This window comes from Herpailurus yagouaroundi, unplaced genomic scaffold, assembly GCF_014898765.1.
Source record: "Herpailurus yagouaroundi ecotype Mexico unplaced genomic scaffold, PumYag 67641, whole genome shotgun sequence".
NCBI lineage: Eukaryota > Metazoa > Chordata > Mammalia > Carnivora > Felidae > Herpailurus > Herpailurus yagouaroundi.
This window is the reverse complement of record NW_024420442.1, coordinates 2009056-2026766: the sequence shown is the minus strand read 5'-3', so window position 1 is coordinate 2026766 and position 17711 is coordinate 2009056. Positions and strand designations below refer to the sequence as shown.

The following is a 17711-nucleotide window of genomic DNA, read 5'->3' as shown; positions in this document are numbered from 1 at the left end:
TAACCGAGAGTAAAAAAAAAAAAAAAAAGTCATACAGTCCACCGACTGAGACAGCCAGGAGCCCTCAAGCAAACGTTATTTTATTCACTAAGAATAACAATTAGAGGGGCGCCTGGGTGGCTCAGTCGGTTAAGCGTCCAACTTCAGCTCGGGTCATGATCTCGCGGTTCGTGAGTTGGAGCCCCACATCGGGCTCTGGGCTGATGGCTCAGAGCCTGGAGCCTGCTTCGGATTCTGTGTCTCCCTCTCTCTCTGCCCTTCCCCTGCTCACACTCTGTCTCACTCTCTCTGTCAAAATGAATAGACATTAAAAAATTAAAAAAAAAAAAAAACCAATTAGAAACTTCAGTATTCGCTTTGGAAATAGGACTTCCTAATTGCTTTATCATATCCTCAAACTGCTTTTCCCAAGGTATGGATGTTAATGGATAATGTGTTTAGAGTGTATATTGTGTAGGAGAATGGTTCAAGTAAGTTTGAGACATTCTGGGTTCCAGAAAGTTAAAGAGGATTCTCAGTTAACATGCGTTCTCAGTCTCCAAAGGAGGGATAAAGTATGTAGTGTGCTCCAATTTATTTAACCAGGGACTTTCCTGGTGGGGGGTGGTGGTTGGGAGGGAGTCAGGTAGGAACTTCAAGGAGCAGGCCTGGGTAAAAACTATCCTGTAATGATACGTTTGTTCACATCCTCCTCCTCCCTCTGGGATACATGTAAATACTTGGATAGAAGAGTAATGCCGGTTAGCCCACAGAACCAGTTATTTATGTGGGAACTTTGACAGGGTGTCAGTAGGAAATCACTTCAGTATTCAAATTCTCAGTCTCAAAGCAGGGGTTCTCAACAGGGGGCACTTTGGCTCCACAGGGGACAACAAGCAATGTCTTGGGGGTGGGGGGCTACTGGCATCTACTGGGTAGAGGTTAAACATTCTGCGACGCACAGGACTTTCTTCCGTCTACAACAAAGAATTATCCAGCCCAGAATGTCAACAGTGCCGAGGGTGAGAAACCCTGCTCTAAACTAAACCAGGCCTACCACTAAACTAAACTGGTCTAATTTTTGATAACATAAGAATTAAGAGTAAAATAATTGGGATGCCAAAACAAGAAACATTCCCTTCTCTGCTCAAGGCTATTATTCTTACCCACCCCAGGGCCTGTCAAGAACAATCTACGCAGATTGGACACCTTTATGGCTATGGTAGAGTAGGCTCTGCTCAATGTCTACCAGTAGAAGAGCAGAACAAGTAAAAATACTTCATCTTGGTCTTATAATTCAGAATTTTATTTACATACATGCATATATGTGTGTGTGTGTGTACATGTGTGTGCATGTGTTATCTTCATTTTACTATTTCTTTTGTAATTCTGCTACCCTCCTTCCAGGTAACATTACATAAGAGAGTCACATTTCCTAAGAAAATGTCAACACCACACCATCCTTCCCTAGCCCCTCTTAAAAATCCTTCAGATCTGTAGATTTTTAGAATTAGGGCTTTTTAGTTTCCAAAATAGAAACCCAATAAAAGAATAGAAAAACTACTGGCTAGAGAGGAACCTTAATAAAAAGTACTACATAGATAACCATCATCACCCAATACCTCTCTCTTTCCATCCTGACACATTATAGTTAAAATAGAGGTGAGGGAAGGATTTTGCTCACAGTTGTGGACAGGAATAAAGCCATTCTTTTGTTGCACCCTTGGATGACAGGATGGGGGTGTTATTCTGAAAGAAGCCTCAAAAAGCTTGATGGTCAAAACGGATAAGGTATCAACACAGATGCAATATTTTTAATTTGCCAAAGGTCTTAACCAAAGTCTTCTAAGGGTTCAAAATTATTACTGTCTTCATATCATAAACCTGCCCAGGGAGGGAAATTATACTGAGGAAGAAAAAAAGTCCTCTCCTAATCTGGGAAAAAAGGGGAAGAAATGTGAATATAACCGAAACGTTGCATTAAAATGACAACGGGTGTTAAACATACAGAGATGAGGACGCGAATAGAAATGTTGATTCACACATTCACGTAGGGGAGGGCAAGTCAGGTCAGCTCAAGGCCTCCATTTCGTTCGATCTAGCTAATGGACTGACACCACACAGGACTCCTCTTGTGCTTCTAGTTGCAAAGAGCAAAACGTAATTAAAGCCTTACTCTTTTGGTGGCTCTATCCTACAAAAACATAAGATAGGTCAGCAATTCCATGATGAATTTTCCTCCTTTGGTTGAAATCGTACGAAATACTTCCTTTTCAGAGGAAAGATAGGGATTTTCTACACTGAAAATGAATAAGGATGGATCTCAAGATTAATAGTATTTCCAGGGGCTCCTGGGTGGCTCAGTCGGTTGAGCGTCCGACTTCGGCTCAGGCCACGGTCTCATGGTTTGTGAGTCCAAGCCCCACACTGGGCTCTGTGCTGATGGCTCAGAGCCTGGAGCCTGCTTCAGCGTCTGTGTCTCCCTCTCTCTCTGCCCCTCCCCTGCTCCTGCTCTGTCTCTCAAAAATAAATAAATGTTAAAAAAAGAAATTTAAAAATAAATTAAGAAAAAGATTAACAATATTTCCAGGGAGCCTGGCTGGCTCAGTCGGTAGAGTAATGTGACTCTTGATCTCAGGGTGGTGAGTTCAAGCCCCACATTGGGCGTAGAGCTTACTAAAAAAATAAAAAACAAAACAAAAAAACACACAAACCCCTCCTGCAAACACACACACACTGTATTTCCAGACATTACACAGGAATTCAGTATATCTTATAATGAATTTTGGTCTTTGCCTCTTTCAACCTTTTCCTCTTTGTCTCTTCCCACCCTACCCCTCCCACTATTCTTGCCTATATACTTCCCTCTTATTTATTCACCTGCTGTCTCCTCTTCTTCCTCCGTCTCTAATCTCTCTCACCTTTAATAGGATACTTTAGTTCTTTATTTATGCCCTGCATGTCTTATTAAAGATTTGGGATGACTTTTCATTCTTATAGTTGGACCATAACACTTCCAGTTCTTCTAATACAGATTAACAAAATATTTCCTTTTTAAACAAAATGAAACACTAAATTAAGTTGTCCTTAACTATGCGGCTGTTAATAATTTTTTTTTTTCCTGTAGTCCAACTGTCCTCCAGAGAAGCCAGGTTCCCTCACCTTCCTTATAGTACAACCACAAAAAAAATACATAAACAATTACTTACTCTTGGATGGAAAGCTATGGCAGTGACAAAATCTATATGTTGAAAACAGCAAAGGCATTCTCTTCTGGAAATGTGCCATAACCTGACTGTTTTATCCATCGAAGAAGAAAGCAGGAAGTAGTTCTATTGAGAAATTGACATTGATCATTTTATCACCCTATGAAAAAATACCACGTACACACTAATAAAAGCAAGCTTTTGGTTTTATGTATCTCAATAGTTTTGTTATTGCTATATCTAGCATCAGAAAGAACAAAAAGATTACCCATTTCATTTGGAAGATCCCATTTTTTCCCAGTTAAATACCGTATTCTTTCGATTCTAAGACTTTTCTGTATTACCTGTTCTGAAATTAGAATCTTATGATCTAGGTAAAAAAAAACCTGCTAGGCACTAAGAGAGGACTAAGGTGTATCTTACTTATTATAGTCCTCATATACGGAAACTTAGCTATGAATACAAGGCATCTATTCATTTGATTGTCACTTCAGTTCAGTTACCCTGACATTGGCGACGCTGGCGAATTTTAACTCCCCAGAATTCCCTAATTGTCACTTAAAATGCCTTCAAAAAGATTACCCTATAATGCAGCATGCAAATGAAAAATTACTGTGCACCTGTCACACCACAGGCAAGAAAATGAGAGAAGAGAAATCGTCAAACGTCTCAGAATAGATCATAGAATTTTCAAAGGTAAAAGAGGGTAGTGTAACTGCTTTAGGCATTGTGATGGCCCCATCACCCAGGAACCAAACATTTATCTATCAAATGCTTCAGCTGGCAGAAATTCTTTAAGTTTTCAACATAATCTATTTAAGGAGAGAACTATGAGTTATACTGAACGAGGAAGCCCAAATGAGACACTATTCTTTGGTATGCCTAAAGGTGCTAAACAAACCAAAGTAATGATGACATTTATTGAATACTTGCAATGTGCTAAAGACTGTTCTTAACACTATATTATGAGGTAGGTATATGATTATCCCCTTTTACAAATGAGAACACTGAGGCACAGATGCTAAATAATTTGTTGAAGACTACATAGCTCATTGGTGGCAAAACTGAAATTTAAACCTACGTAGTCTGCCCTTAGGTCCAGACTCTAACCACTACACTCTTCTGCAGAGTGCTTAAGTAGAACACATGTTTAAACAAAAAGCCACAAGATGCTTTGTCATCTACTAAAAGTAATAAGCAATCTTTAATCTCTGAATGTAAGAAGACTAAGTGCAAATACTGATTTAGATAGGTACTGCAATGATAAATAAATGCTATTTGGGGCTAGTTTTAAAAGTGTACACTTTGTGTGGTATGCCTGTTTTTAAATAGATCATGAAACGTACAATTAAAAAACTGAACTTTGAGGGGTGCCAGTTGGGTAAGCGTCTATTTTGTTTCAGGTCATGATCTCCTGGTTCTTAAAAGTTCGAGTCCCGCATCAAGCTCCATGCTGACAGTGCAGAGCCTGCTTAGGATTCTCTCTCTCCCTCTCTCTCTGCCCCTCTGCTGTTCATGCATGTTCTCTCTCTCTCTCAAAATAAATAAATAAACTTCAAAAAAAAGCCCTGGGGCACCTGGGTGGCTCAGTCGGTAAAGTGTCCGACTTTGGCTTGGTCATGATCTCACGGTTCTTGGGTTTGAGCCCTGCGTCGGGCTCTGTGCTGACAGCTCGGAGCCTGGAGCCTGCTTCAGATTGTGCCCCTCCCCTGCTCGTGCTCTCTCTCTCAAGAATAAATGAAATATTAAAAAAAAAATTCCCTAAATCTATGGTTTGCTCATTAAGTTGATTTTATTCGATTCTTGCAATAGTCCATTGCTTTAAGCATATGAAAGAAATATGAAAACATCCCTAAAAGTGAAGACACTAGAGACATGCTAAGACGTGTTTCACTATGCCAAGTTCTGTTCAGTAAATACTTACTAAATAAGTGAAATTAAATAATTTTCTTGAATTTCATGATCTTCAGAAGTCAAAGAAATTAGATTCAAACCTAAGTTCTACCTATAACTAGTTTTGTGGTGTCAGATAGGTCAGAGACCCAGCCTCAACTACAAAATGAAGTACCATAGGGGCACCTGGGTGGCTCAGTCAGTTAAGCGTCTGACTTCAGCTCAGGTCATGATCTCACAGTCCGTGAGTTCGAGCCCTGCGTTGGGTTCTGTGCTGATAGCTCAGAGCTTGGAGCCTGCTTCGGATTCTGTGTCTCCCTCTTTCTGCCCCTCCCTCACTCACACTCTGTCTCTCTCTCTCTCTCTCAAAAATAAACGTGAAAAAAAATTTTTTTAAGCAAAATGAAATACCATCTACCTCACAGGTTACTGTAAGAATTAACAAGGTAATTCTCATTACCTGGGACAAAGTAAGTCTTCAACACGTAGAAAACCCACTATAAATACTGATTACGCTAGATCCTGAAGAGAAACAACAGTAAAATAAAATCTGGTCCCTACTCTGGAATGTCTTACAATCCTGTTGTGAATAATACCTAGAAATGTGCATGAGTAAACAGGTAAAAAAGAAAGTTAAAGAGAAGAACATCCAGACAGACAGATGAAGGCCTTAAGAACAAAAAAGTTTCCTGGAGAAGAAATTCTGCCTTATGATCCCAGAGTGACTCCTGCTGAATTTCTAGCCTGCCAGACTGCCCTACAGATTTCAACTTGGCTACACCCACAACTGAGCGATCCAATTCCCTAAAATAAATCTCCTTATGCATATATGTTCTCTTGGGTGTGTGACTCTGGAGAACCCTGACGGGTAAGTGGTCAATGGAGATCCAATTTCTTCCAGTCAGCATTACACCCCATACAAAATATTGGGTTGCTTTAAGAAAATAAAAGGAGTGCAAGGTTCCCAATTATGTGCTTTGTACTTCTTATCCCAGATGAATATGATTATCAGATTAAGGACACTTTAGATTTCCATCTCTGACAACTCAGATTTCACACAGGGTTGGGGAGGAATATAAAGACACAATCGGGGCTCAGTTTAAAACCAGACTACCAGGTGAGGTCTAAGCTTCTTCCGAGTTAGAGAAAGACATTATGACAGATGGTTTTTGAAAAGCATCCAGAACATGTAAACAAGCATGGCAGCAGTAGCAATTCAGAAATGGAGTGATTCAAAGCTGGAGCTCTGAGAAAGCCTGACTCGCCTGAGGAAACCAGCAGTAACTTTGTGGTACGTGAGGTTCTCCTGACACAGTGAAAATATATGGGCAACACTGGTATCTCTAATAGTATTCCGTTTACTCCGTTGACTTCTCTCAGTTTAAGGCTTTTCAATATTACTCCCCCCCCCATTCTAAATATATTTTAGATCCTGATTACTGACAAATTTTAATACGAAGGAAAGGTAAGGTATTACGCAAAAATCCAAAACACTGTTTCATGCTTTAAACATGTTCAATAAAATTTGAAGTATCTTTAAATTTTTGCAAAACTGCTCAGATATTTGTTCTGTGGCAAAATAGGCTCTCTACTTCTGAAATAATTTTGCTCTAAGGAAAAAAGAAAACATAAAACGATGCCTTATCAAAGATTCATATATTTGCAAACTTAATGATTTAACAAATATAGCAGATTAGCCAAAGCAGTCCTGATTAGATAAATCGGACTTCACCTTTGCAGCGAAAGTCGAAAGTCGTATCCATTTTGCAGAGAATACTTTGCAAAATTACTTTGTAAAAGAAGCAAAAAGTACAAGTATGTAGACAGATCCAGACAGAAACTGTTAATATAAACATTTTCTTATTTGCCTAAGGTGATGTTTCTTTCTTTCTCTTTTTTTTTTTTTTTTTTTGATGTTTCTCCTCTTTTAATCGATAACTTCCAGGAAGTAAATACAATCACTCGACAGTGTGACAATCGTACAGATAAAACATTTGTTTTTATCCTAAAGTCATAGTTACATAGAATTCATACACACTTCGACTAAGAATTTCTTACTTTGGACCATGAAAGATCAAGGAGATCAGCAGTGTGTCCTTTGTATTTGCAAAACGGCCGCTGCCGAAATGGTGCATTTTTATCATCAGGGTCTTCGTCGGCTCCACCGCACACCTATTTAGACACAAAGACAAATGTTAAAAGTGGAGAAACAAAGGCTTCGTACTCGTCCCATCCCATCCGTTCTCTCGGCATTCTGTATGCTGCCTGACTGAAATCTCGATCTACCGAAAACAAACTCCCCTTTACGATGAACCTCCTACTGATCGCTTATTCGCCTCCGTGTCCTAATGAAACAGGATCGTCCCTGAAGACACTGTGCTGTCACCATCTTTCCCTCCCTAACAGAGCCCCTGCCTTGTCCTTTTCTGAGCATCTGTTCCCTCAGGAGAGGTGGGAGCCAGCCCCAGGGTGTGAATCATGCTTGGTCTGAGCTAATCACGATGAGCTCATTCCCTTTCCCAGTGAAGACTGGTTTGGGCATGGGCATGGGCACGTGCTACCATTTTTGTCAATTAGGCAGGAGGGCAAGTTTACTGAGGGGAGTGAGGGGAAGATAGGGGGACGTTTCTACAAAGATGTCCTCACTCTTAAAAAGGGCCACACTAAAGGGACGCTCGTGCCTCTGAACACTGCTGTCTGTGTGACACCTGAGACTGTAGTTGCCATCTTACCACCATGAGGGGAACAGACCCAAGAAAGGCAGACCAAGAGCAAAGCAGGAGGATGGTAGAACCCTGACGACATTACTGAGCTGTGCAATTAACCAACCCTGGAACCGCCTTACCTCCAGACTTGCTTCCTCATTGTTTAAGCCATTTTCAGTTGGATTTCTGTTATTTGAAGTCAAAAGCATCCTGACAGAGGTAGGTAGAAAATAATGCCATACATGTGTGCCACGCATTTAGTTTACAACATGCTTTTGTATTCATTACCTGAATGAATCCTAATGACTCTGTCAAGGAGGTATATTAACATTATGAAGATGAAGAAATTAAGAAAAAAACCTGAGGCTCAGAGAGGTCAGGATAACATATTAGAGGACACACAGCCACCTGTAAACAGCAGAACCAAAGCAGAAATACAACTATAAGTTCAGAGATCGCCCCTCAAATGTTGTAGAGAATGTAGCCTGAGCCAAAACATGGGGCTCTTAGCGATAAGCTGTGCGTATTTACGGAAGGGGGCGGGATGACGGGGACGGAGGAAGAGTGTGTGCAGACACGGCGTGGGATTAGAGCGGACGGGTACTCTGGGAACAGACTGTAAAGAGCCTCGGATTTGCGGCTTAAAAGTGCAAACATTCTAAGGCGATGGGGAGGGCCAGCACAGGTTTCTGAAAAGAAAAAAAATCACACGAGGTGACTGGCGCTTCAGAAAGAGGAAGCTGGGCAAGAAGGTAACAGCATGGAGAAAGAGCGGAGGCAGGAAGGGCCGTCGGTAAAGTGTACCTAACACAATGAGGGCTTAAATTAGGACGGTGGCCATGAGAACAGATAAAAACTACTGCTACTGTGTGTCTAGAACTTTTCGGTGTATAATAAAAACCTCCTCCTATCCTCTGTGCAGGCAGAGCGGCCGCAACCCGTGCCCTGACCTTCCGCCAGGCACTCCCACTCCTGCAGGACTCCAGCCGCGCCCTCGAACTGTGCTGCCAGCCTAGTGAGCGCGCCTCGAATACAGAACACCCAACAGGCCTGCCCTCTTGCATAAAATTCAGCATTCTGCTTAAGAATCACTTCCATTTCAGGAACTTCTCGGCAGAATTCCTCTAGCAGTGATTCCAGATCTTATTTTTCTCCTCAAATGTCCCGTTTCTTCTCCTTATATTCTTTATGTCTTTCCAAATGACTTAAATAAATTCTCTGACTGTAAATACATGCCCAATAGAGACTGCTGAGAAAGCACGGGAAGTAGAGAAACTAAAATTAAAACAATCTGCTAACATTTTGATTGCCTTCATCGTTCCGTTGTAAAAAAACATTCACTGAAATCACTGTGCACAAGATTCACTGTCTTTTTATTATACCACGAGCATCCTAGGTATTTCACTCTCTGAAAACATTTACTAGCTGCAAATGCATGTGCCATAATTTAATCACGCTCCGACTTGTTGGTCATTTAGACATCTCCGACTTTTTGCTAGCATAAACGGCAATTCAGTGAACATCCTGGAACATAAACCTTTACCCCGATTTTATTATTTATCTCAATACAAAAGGTATTATGGTCAAAAGGTTTAAACCTGAGACTTTAACAGCATCTTCTGTTATTTGTTTTAATAAAAGCAGGCCTATTTACTAAAGAAAATTTTAGAAATACAGAGAAGTATAAGGAATCAAATAAAAATGACCTAAAATCCTACCACCTAGAGATGACTACTAGTAATAATTTAGCATTTTTTCCCAAAGATTTTATTTTTAAGTAATCTCTACACCTAATGTGGGGCTTGAACTCACAACCCCCAGATCAAGAGTCATATGTTCTACCGACTAAGTCAGCCACGTACCCCTATCTGGTGATTTCTTTCTGATAGGTTTTTAAAGGTAGAATTATTAATGGTAGAATCACCAAGTAAAATGTATTTTATCTATATGTATATATCTCTATAGATATCTACACCTAGAGAGAGATTTAGATCCTCTAAATCACCATATATTTATATCTCCATATAAACATATATAAAACTTTATTATGGCCATTTCAAACATACACTGAAACAGAATAATGTAATAAATGGTATAACAAACCCATACATACATCACCTGCTTTAATGATTATCAGTATCTTACTCATGTTGTTTTAGCACTCTCCCACTTTTAAGTTTTGTTTATTTTTGCTGGAACACTTAAAGCAAGACCTAAACACTGTTGTTACCAGTAAATGCTCAGGGGCTTTATGTATTTCCAACTAATAAGCGCTCTTTTAAATATAACTACCATGCCATTATCACACCTAAAAAATATCATTCGTATCATCTAATGTCTAATCCATATTCAAATATCCTGGTTATCTAAAAATGTCATTTTAAAGCTGAACTGCTGTGAAAACTTGTAAGCCTTTTGATATTTATTACATTGACTATATACCAGATAACTGTGTTAATTATCTGAGATAACAAAATAAGACACTTCTTACCTTCTTATAATCTAGTCTCAGTATTTAAAAGCCACAAGGAACCTTTTACAATATATCAGATTATGTCATATTCTCTGTTCAAAGACCCTTCACTGGCTTCCATCTTTCTCAGAGTAAAAGGCACAGTCTTTGCATTGGCTTGCAAATCGACTGCCCCTCCACACCTCTTGTGACTTCATTTTTTCTTTTCTTTTAATTAAAAAATACATTTTTTAATGTCTATTTTTGAGAGAGATAGAGAGACAGAATGTGAGCTGGGGAGGGGCAGAGAGAGAGGGAGACACAGAATCCAAAGCAGACTCCAGGCTCTGAGCTGTCAGCACAGAGTGCGATGCGGGGCTCGAACTCACCAAGCTCGAGATCATGACCTGAGCTGAAGTCAGCTGCTCAACCAACTGAGCCACCCAGGCATCCCTGTGACTTCATTTTCTACTACCTTCCCCCCCTCGCTCACTAGCTCTGGCTACTCAGGCCTCAATGCTCTTGATGTGTTTTTTTTTGTTTTTTTTTTTGGCTTTTTAAGTTTTTATTTTAATTCCAGTTAGTTAACATACCGTGTTATATTAGTTTCAGGTGTACAATAATTCAACAGTTCCATACATCACTCGGTGCTCATCACAACAAGTGCACTCCTTTATCCCCATCACCTATTTCACCCATTCCCCCATCCCCCCAACAATGCTGTTTCTGGAACACACCAGAGCTCATTTGCCATTCCCTCTACCTGGAATGCAAGACAGCCACATGATCACCCCCTCACTTCTTTCAGATTCTGCTCAAATGACCACCTCTGGGTGAAGCTTTGCTCACCCACCTTATTTATTCCCTGTTACCTCACTTTATCTGCTTTATTTTCATCTATGAAACTTACCACTTTCTAATAATCACAAAACTATGTATTTTGTTTCTCTGTCTCCCACCACTAAAATTTAAGCTTCACAAAAGATATTTTTGTCTCTTTTGCTCACTACTATATATCCTCGATTTCCTACAACACTGATTAATACATAGTAAGCCCTCAATAAATATTTATGGACTAAATGAAGACACAGTGCTAGACCTTACAATGACAATCAGTGGAGCATAATGGTTAACAGCAAAAGTTTTTCCCAAGACAGGTCAGAGATGGGTTCTAATTCTGACGCGATATACCAACTGTGTGAAACCAGTGAGTTGCTTAACATCTCTCAGCCTTCCTCATCTGTAAAACAGGACTCTTAACAGTACGTCACAACAGTACCAGGGCTATTGTGAGGTTAAACGAGATAAGATATCAACTGCACTTAGCAAAGTACATGGCACAGAATAAGGGCTCATAAAATGTTAGCTGTTGTTACATAAATTGATGTATTATATAGTGAGTGCCTTTAAAAGAAATATGAGCAAAGTATCATGAGGACAGTGAGGGAGTATATGAATAATTATGCACTGGGCAAAGCAAGAAATGCTCAAGCGAGGAGACTTGACTCTTAAACGAATTGGCCAGGCAAAGGCGAATAGTAAATATATGCAATCAACAAAGGGTTTGACATTTTTGTTGGGGCAACAATGCACAACCGAGTGAGTTCAGAACATAAGGTTTGCGAGAGGGAAGGGTGAAAAATAACAATGACAGCTGAGGTCAGGCTGATCTCTGAAAGACTGAGCCAAGCTAAGGAATTTGGACTTAAATCTGTAGGAAAAAAAAAAGAGAGAACTAAAAGCAGTACTTAAACAGGAAAGGAACATGATCAGATGTGTTTTATAGGAAAGTAATTCTGTTAGCAATGAGGATGAAAGACTGGAATCTGGGAGAATAACTATCATGGTCCAAGTAAGAGATAAAGGCCCAGATTATAACAGTGGAAATGAAAGGAATGGCCAGATTCCAAAGACATTTCTGAGATCAAGTGGGCAGGATTTGATGAATGAGCAAACGTTGAAGGGAGAGAAGACTAAACAGTGAACACAGTTTCTAACTCGGGGAAGATACGGGGGTGTTAATTAACTGACATCAAGTACACTATCAAAGGAGGGGCTATCTAGGGAAAATGATACTTAATTCTGCTTTGGACATATATTATCACCATTGATACCGGTTTTTTGCCACACAGAGCTCCTTGACAGGAACTGTCCATGGCTCCTTTATATTTTCAGTGCCTAACACACTGTAGAAAGGTAATAATTGTTGTTGACTGAACCAAAGCTAAACCAATGCATATTTTTAATAAAATGCTATACAAGTACAATTTCACAAAAATTACCTCTCACCCCCCCCTTAATCCAAGTTTTATGTCCAAATAATCTTGAAGGAGATCAGATTGTGTGACCTCAAATATTCCCAAATATTCCCTTTGCATAAAGATTATTTTGAGCTGAAGGCAACTGAAAAGAAACAGACACAAGAAAAGATATCTGCTCTCCCCGCTTCTACCTGAAAGCAGAGCATGAAATTCTCTTTGTGAAGGTATCTCCCCTTCACCTCTTCTTTGCCAGGAATGGGAGAATAAAGCTTACCTCTGGAGACAGTACTAAATAATCTTCATCTTCCATTAGTTTCCCCCAAGATTTTTACTTGGTCACAATTTACTATACCTAAAGCCCAACCCCTCACCTCCTTTGTGTTGTCACTTCTCCACAAACTTACTGCTTTTGTCAAAATGATGTATGAGCCCCTGGGTCTAATTGCTTCTTTAGGTATTCACTATTCTTCTATGAGGGCCTCCATATGCATGTATAATAAACTGTTTCTCCTACGAATCTGTCTTTTGTCAGGTTATTCACGGATCCTAGCTGCAAAATCCTGGCTGCAGAACCTCAGAGAGTAGAGCGAATTTTTTCCTCCCCTACAATCTCTGAAAAATTCAAAGCAGCAGTTAAATGCTAGAACACCCATACTAATGTTCCACTAATCAAGCACACCAAACATAGATTTAACCCAAGAAAAGCACCAATTTCTAGGTAAACTGCATAGTTACAACACCTAGTGTCAAGGAGAAATTGTACAAAATCTCTAGCATAATGGAGCAAACGAGGCATGCCTTCTTCCTTTCTTCCTTACTTCAACTGAGCTACTTTTGAAAACCAACAGGAATGGAGAGCATAAGAGGCAGAATTCCAGGCATGGCATGACCAATGAGCAGGTCCGTGATCTTGGGTGTGCTGGTCTGTATGCCCAACTGTACAATAGGTACTTTTAGGTATTCTATTTTACATGAATGCTAACGAAAATGAGGATGCAGGTGGAAAAATAAATATATCACTATCATGAGAAAAGAGGAAAGAACACACACATCAGGAAAATAAATAAATGAATAAGCTACGCCGTGTATATTGCCCCTCACTGCAGCTAACGCTACGTTCAAAGATAATAGCAGATACCACACTCCAAAGGCATGTGAAGTAGAGGATCCTTCTAACGGTCTCCAAATAGAATGACCAAAGTGAAGGAGCACCAATCTTTTCCTGAAGACAACAGATACAAATGCTACTCCACTACCACAGGAAAAAAGCACAGTACTCCAGGGGTCACTACTTTGGTGTCAAAGAAATACTACACTCCTTATTTAAAAGGACTGTTTTCAAACAAGATTGGGAGTTACTTAGGTCTTTTGGGGGATGGGGTGCGGTGGATGGACATAGTTAAGGAAGTCTGTCGGTAGGGTTGTTGAAATAAGCATAACACAAGATGGTGCAAATAGTTCCCGTTTTTAGTGGTCGTCGATGTCTGGAAACCTTATGGGGAATTAAACTAATAAAAGCAAACCCTTTTCCCTAAAGCAAAGTGGTTAAAATTTGTACCGCTACATTAGTCAGGGAAAGCTTCATGAAAGAAGTAGGCCTTGAAGACTGGGCAAGCTTTGAATAGAAAGAAGGGAGCACCGCAGGCATCCAGATAAAGGAGGACAGGAACGAAGCACAGAAGCAGGAATCCAACACCGATTCGGGCCCACCACAGTAAGGCACCAGGTCAGGTTCCAAGGACAATAAAATCTGGGAAGTACACTTTTTTGCCTTAAATCAGCCTAGAGTCTAACCAGTGAGACAAACTGGTAAGTAATAACAGTGTCAAAGGACCTGTAATGTTCTGTCAGAACACAAATCAGGGACAATTTTGCCTGCTTGATTCAAGGAAGATAATAAGAGAAGAAGATAAGAGATTTGAACTGAATCCTTGTGTGTGTGTGTGAACTGAATCCCGAAGGATGAGCCGGGCTCAGCCCCATGAGGAAAGAGGGCAGGGAGGGCGCTGCCGGCAAAGCAGACACCAAAGACGAAGGCACGGGAGTGACAGATACCGTAGGGTAAGGACAGACCTACGTTCGGTATGGCAAGTAGGATACATAGGCACCAGGGAATTAGAGCGGAGTTAAAAAGGTAAGAAAAGGGGCGCCTGGGTGGCACAGTCGGTTAAGCGTCCGACTTCAGTCAGGTCACAATCTCGCGGTCCGTGGGTTCGAGCCCCATGTCGGGCTCTGGGCTGATGGCTCGGAGCCTGGAGCCTGTTTCCGATTCTGTGTCTCCCTCTCTCTCTGCCCCTCCCCCGTTCATGCTCTGTCTCTCTCTGTCCCAAAAATAAATAAAAAACGTTGAAAAAAAAATTAAAAAAAAAAAAAAAAGGTAAGATGAGGCAAGATCAGGAAGGACCTTATCCTGCAGGTGACAAGGAGCCACTGGAAGATTTTAAACCACAAAATGGCATCAGATCTATTATTTTGACAAAAAGCTGGGGACAGCAGAGAAAATGAACTGGGTACAGACCAGAAAAGCAATTAGGAGGCTACAGCAAACATTTAAATGTGTATTCAGGACCTAGATAACGTGACTGACAACGGGGAACGAGGGGACGGATTCCATGGGCATTTGTAGGTGGAGGAAGAGTGGATAGAAATTTATAACTACTTTCATATGTGGGTAAGGAAAAAAATAAGTAATGGAGTATTTTCTGAGTTAGAAAAGGAACTTATGGATGGTAATGCCATTAAAGAAGGCTCACAAAGGGCACCTGCGTGGCTCAGTTGGTTAACTGTCTGATTTTGACTCAGGTCATGATCTCACAGTTCGTGGGTTCGAGCCCCATGTTGGGCTCAGTGCTGACAGTGCAGAGCCTGCTTGGGATTCTTTCTCTCTGTCCCTACCCTGCTTGCTCTCTCTCTCTCAAAAATAAATAAATAAACTTAAAAAGAAAAAAAAAAAGATGAAAAACTGAAAAAAAAAAAAAAAAAGGCAGCTCAAAAGAGAGAGGCAGGGTTGTGGGTAGGTAATACAAATATTTCCATAAGTGACCATTCAACACCTAGCCAGTTATCCAATCCAGACAGCTGACACTCATCCTCGGCTACCATCTGCCTCCCCACCTAGTCGGTCACCTAGTGCCAGAGGTCCGACTTCTTTCACATCTCTGAAATTCAGCTCATCTTTACGGTTTCTAGACCCACTGCTTCATAATCGAAGTACTGTTTCTCTCCTGGGTTGGTAACCTCTTAGGTGGTCTCCCTGTCTCTGGCCTGGAGCCCCGATCTAATCAATCCTTTCCAGCGCTACCAGAATGCTCTTTCTGAAACAAAAATCTGAACATTAAAAAAAATTTTTCAGTGTTTATTTTTGAGAGACAGAGAGCGAGCGAGTGAGCACGGGGGAGGGGCAGAGAGAGGGGAGACACGGAATGTGAAGCAGGCTCCAGGTTCTGAGCTGTCGGCACAGAGCCCGATGTGGGGCTTGAACTCATGAGTTGTGAGATCTTGACCTGAGCCGAAGTCAGATGCTTAACTGACCGAGCCACCCAGGTGCTGCAAAAATCTGAACATTTTAATTAAGCTCCTGATCGAAATCCTTCAAACCCCTGTTCCCCCAGCAGCCTGTAGGACAAAGTCCAAATGTCTTAACACACAAAAGGTCATGTAAAATCCTAACCCTGCCCGCCTCTCCTCCAACTCTCACACAGGCCCACTCTGCGGTAGCCGCTTGGAATTGTGGTAGCACCGTTCACGTGCCATGCTGTCGTGGCCTCCAGGCCTTGGCACTCGCTATTTGCTCTGATGAACCCCTTCCTTCCTTCTCTCACACAGTTAACTCCTGGCTCACTCACAAAGCCTCCAGAAAGCTTTTCCTCACGCGCTGATTCATAAGGATACCTCCTATACTTGTGTAGTACCCTCTGAAGAGTATTCCCATCCAATACTAGAACTGTGGGTATATACTATTTCACTAGTCGGCATGGCCCTTGAGGCCAAAGACTAGGTCTCACTGGATTTGCAGAATCTAGCAGTATCTGGCACACGTAACAAGCAGTCAAAGAACATTTGTTGAGGGACTTCAGTTTGTGACCTATTCATTGATGTGCGTGGTGAATATGCTGATGGAGAGATTCTCTATATATTGTGGTTTTTTTTTAATCTTTATTTTTGAGACACAGACAGAGTGCGAGCAGGGGAGGAACAGAGAGAGAGGGAGACACAGAATCCCAAGCAGGCTCCAGGCTCTGAGCTGTCAGCACAGAGCCTGATGCAGGGCTTGAACTCACAACGTGAGATCATGACCTGAGCTGAAGTCGGACGCTTAACCGACTGAGCCACCAAGGCGCCCCAAGATTCTCTATATGTTGTTATGTGAAAAGGGCAGCATGCCCAATAAGATCTCATCCTTGTTTAAAAACCATACAGCTATGAAAAGGAAACAGGAATTATGAAGGTAAAGCCAGTTCAGGACTGGAGGCAATGAATGAATATGTCAAATGAGGATGGCCAAGGACACAACCCTGAGAAACAGCAACATTTAAGTGGGAGGAAGAGGAAGAGACAGCATGCATATAGGAAGAGAACGAGGGAAAACAGAACCATAGAAAGCTGAGAAGAGTAAGTTTAGAGTGGGGAATAGTGTCAAACACTACAGAGCCAATGAGACCCCAGGAAAATACTGCTGAGCAGGTGGACATTTTAGGTTCTTTGTTTGTATCATTCCTGTGTAGATCAATACACACGAAGCACAGGGAAGAGCTCAGAATAATAATCCTTCCATTCTGCTTTTTAGGTTTAAAATTGGTTATATTTGACCTTCCAGCTCTGAGACCAAATGAAAATCAAGATATTTTAAAGTACCTGAAAGTGTGATAAAGCATTTATTAAACCAAAAAAGGTAGAAAAATCTAAATAGTTTAGTATCTTTTTTTCTTTCCTTAATCACCCCTTACTCAGTATCCATTATTTTTTTTAATTCTAACATGGATTTGAGGGGAGGGGATTTTGTTTTATTTAAGTTAACATTGGTAGTTTGGTAGCTTGAGTAGTATCATTCACTGTATGACAACTTTTAAATATCACAAATTTTCATTTACTAATTCTAATAGAAAAAACTTTTGTTTCTAACATATCTTAATTTTAAATTAAGTGCTTTCATGAACTACAATTTCTAATAGATGATAAGGTACTTCATGGGAAACCAAATTATATTAGTAACTAT

At 40.7% G+C, this 17711-nt stretch overlaps 1 protein-coding gene across 2 annotated transcripts in view; it reads right to left on the bottom strand.

Annotated features, from left to right (window-relative positions):
* WDR44 (WD repeat domain 44) overlaps positions 1-17711 on the bottom strand; it is an 81309-nt gene that overhangs the window by 7043 nt on the left and 56555 nt on the right. For both annotated transcript variants that reach the window (XM_040468029.1, XM_040468031.1), the window contains exons 13-14: positions 7137-7250; positions 3189-3311 (exon numbers count right to left, since the gene is read on the bottom strand). In XM_040468029.1, the coding sequence (XP_040323963.1) occupies positions 3189-3311; positions 7137-7250 (237 nt within the window). The remainder of the gene's footprint in view (positions 1-3188; positions 3312-7136; positions 7251-17711) is intronic.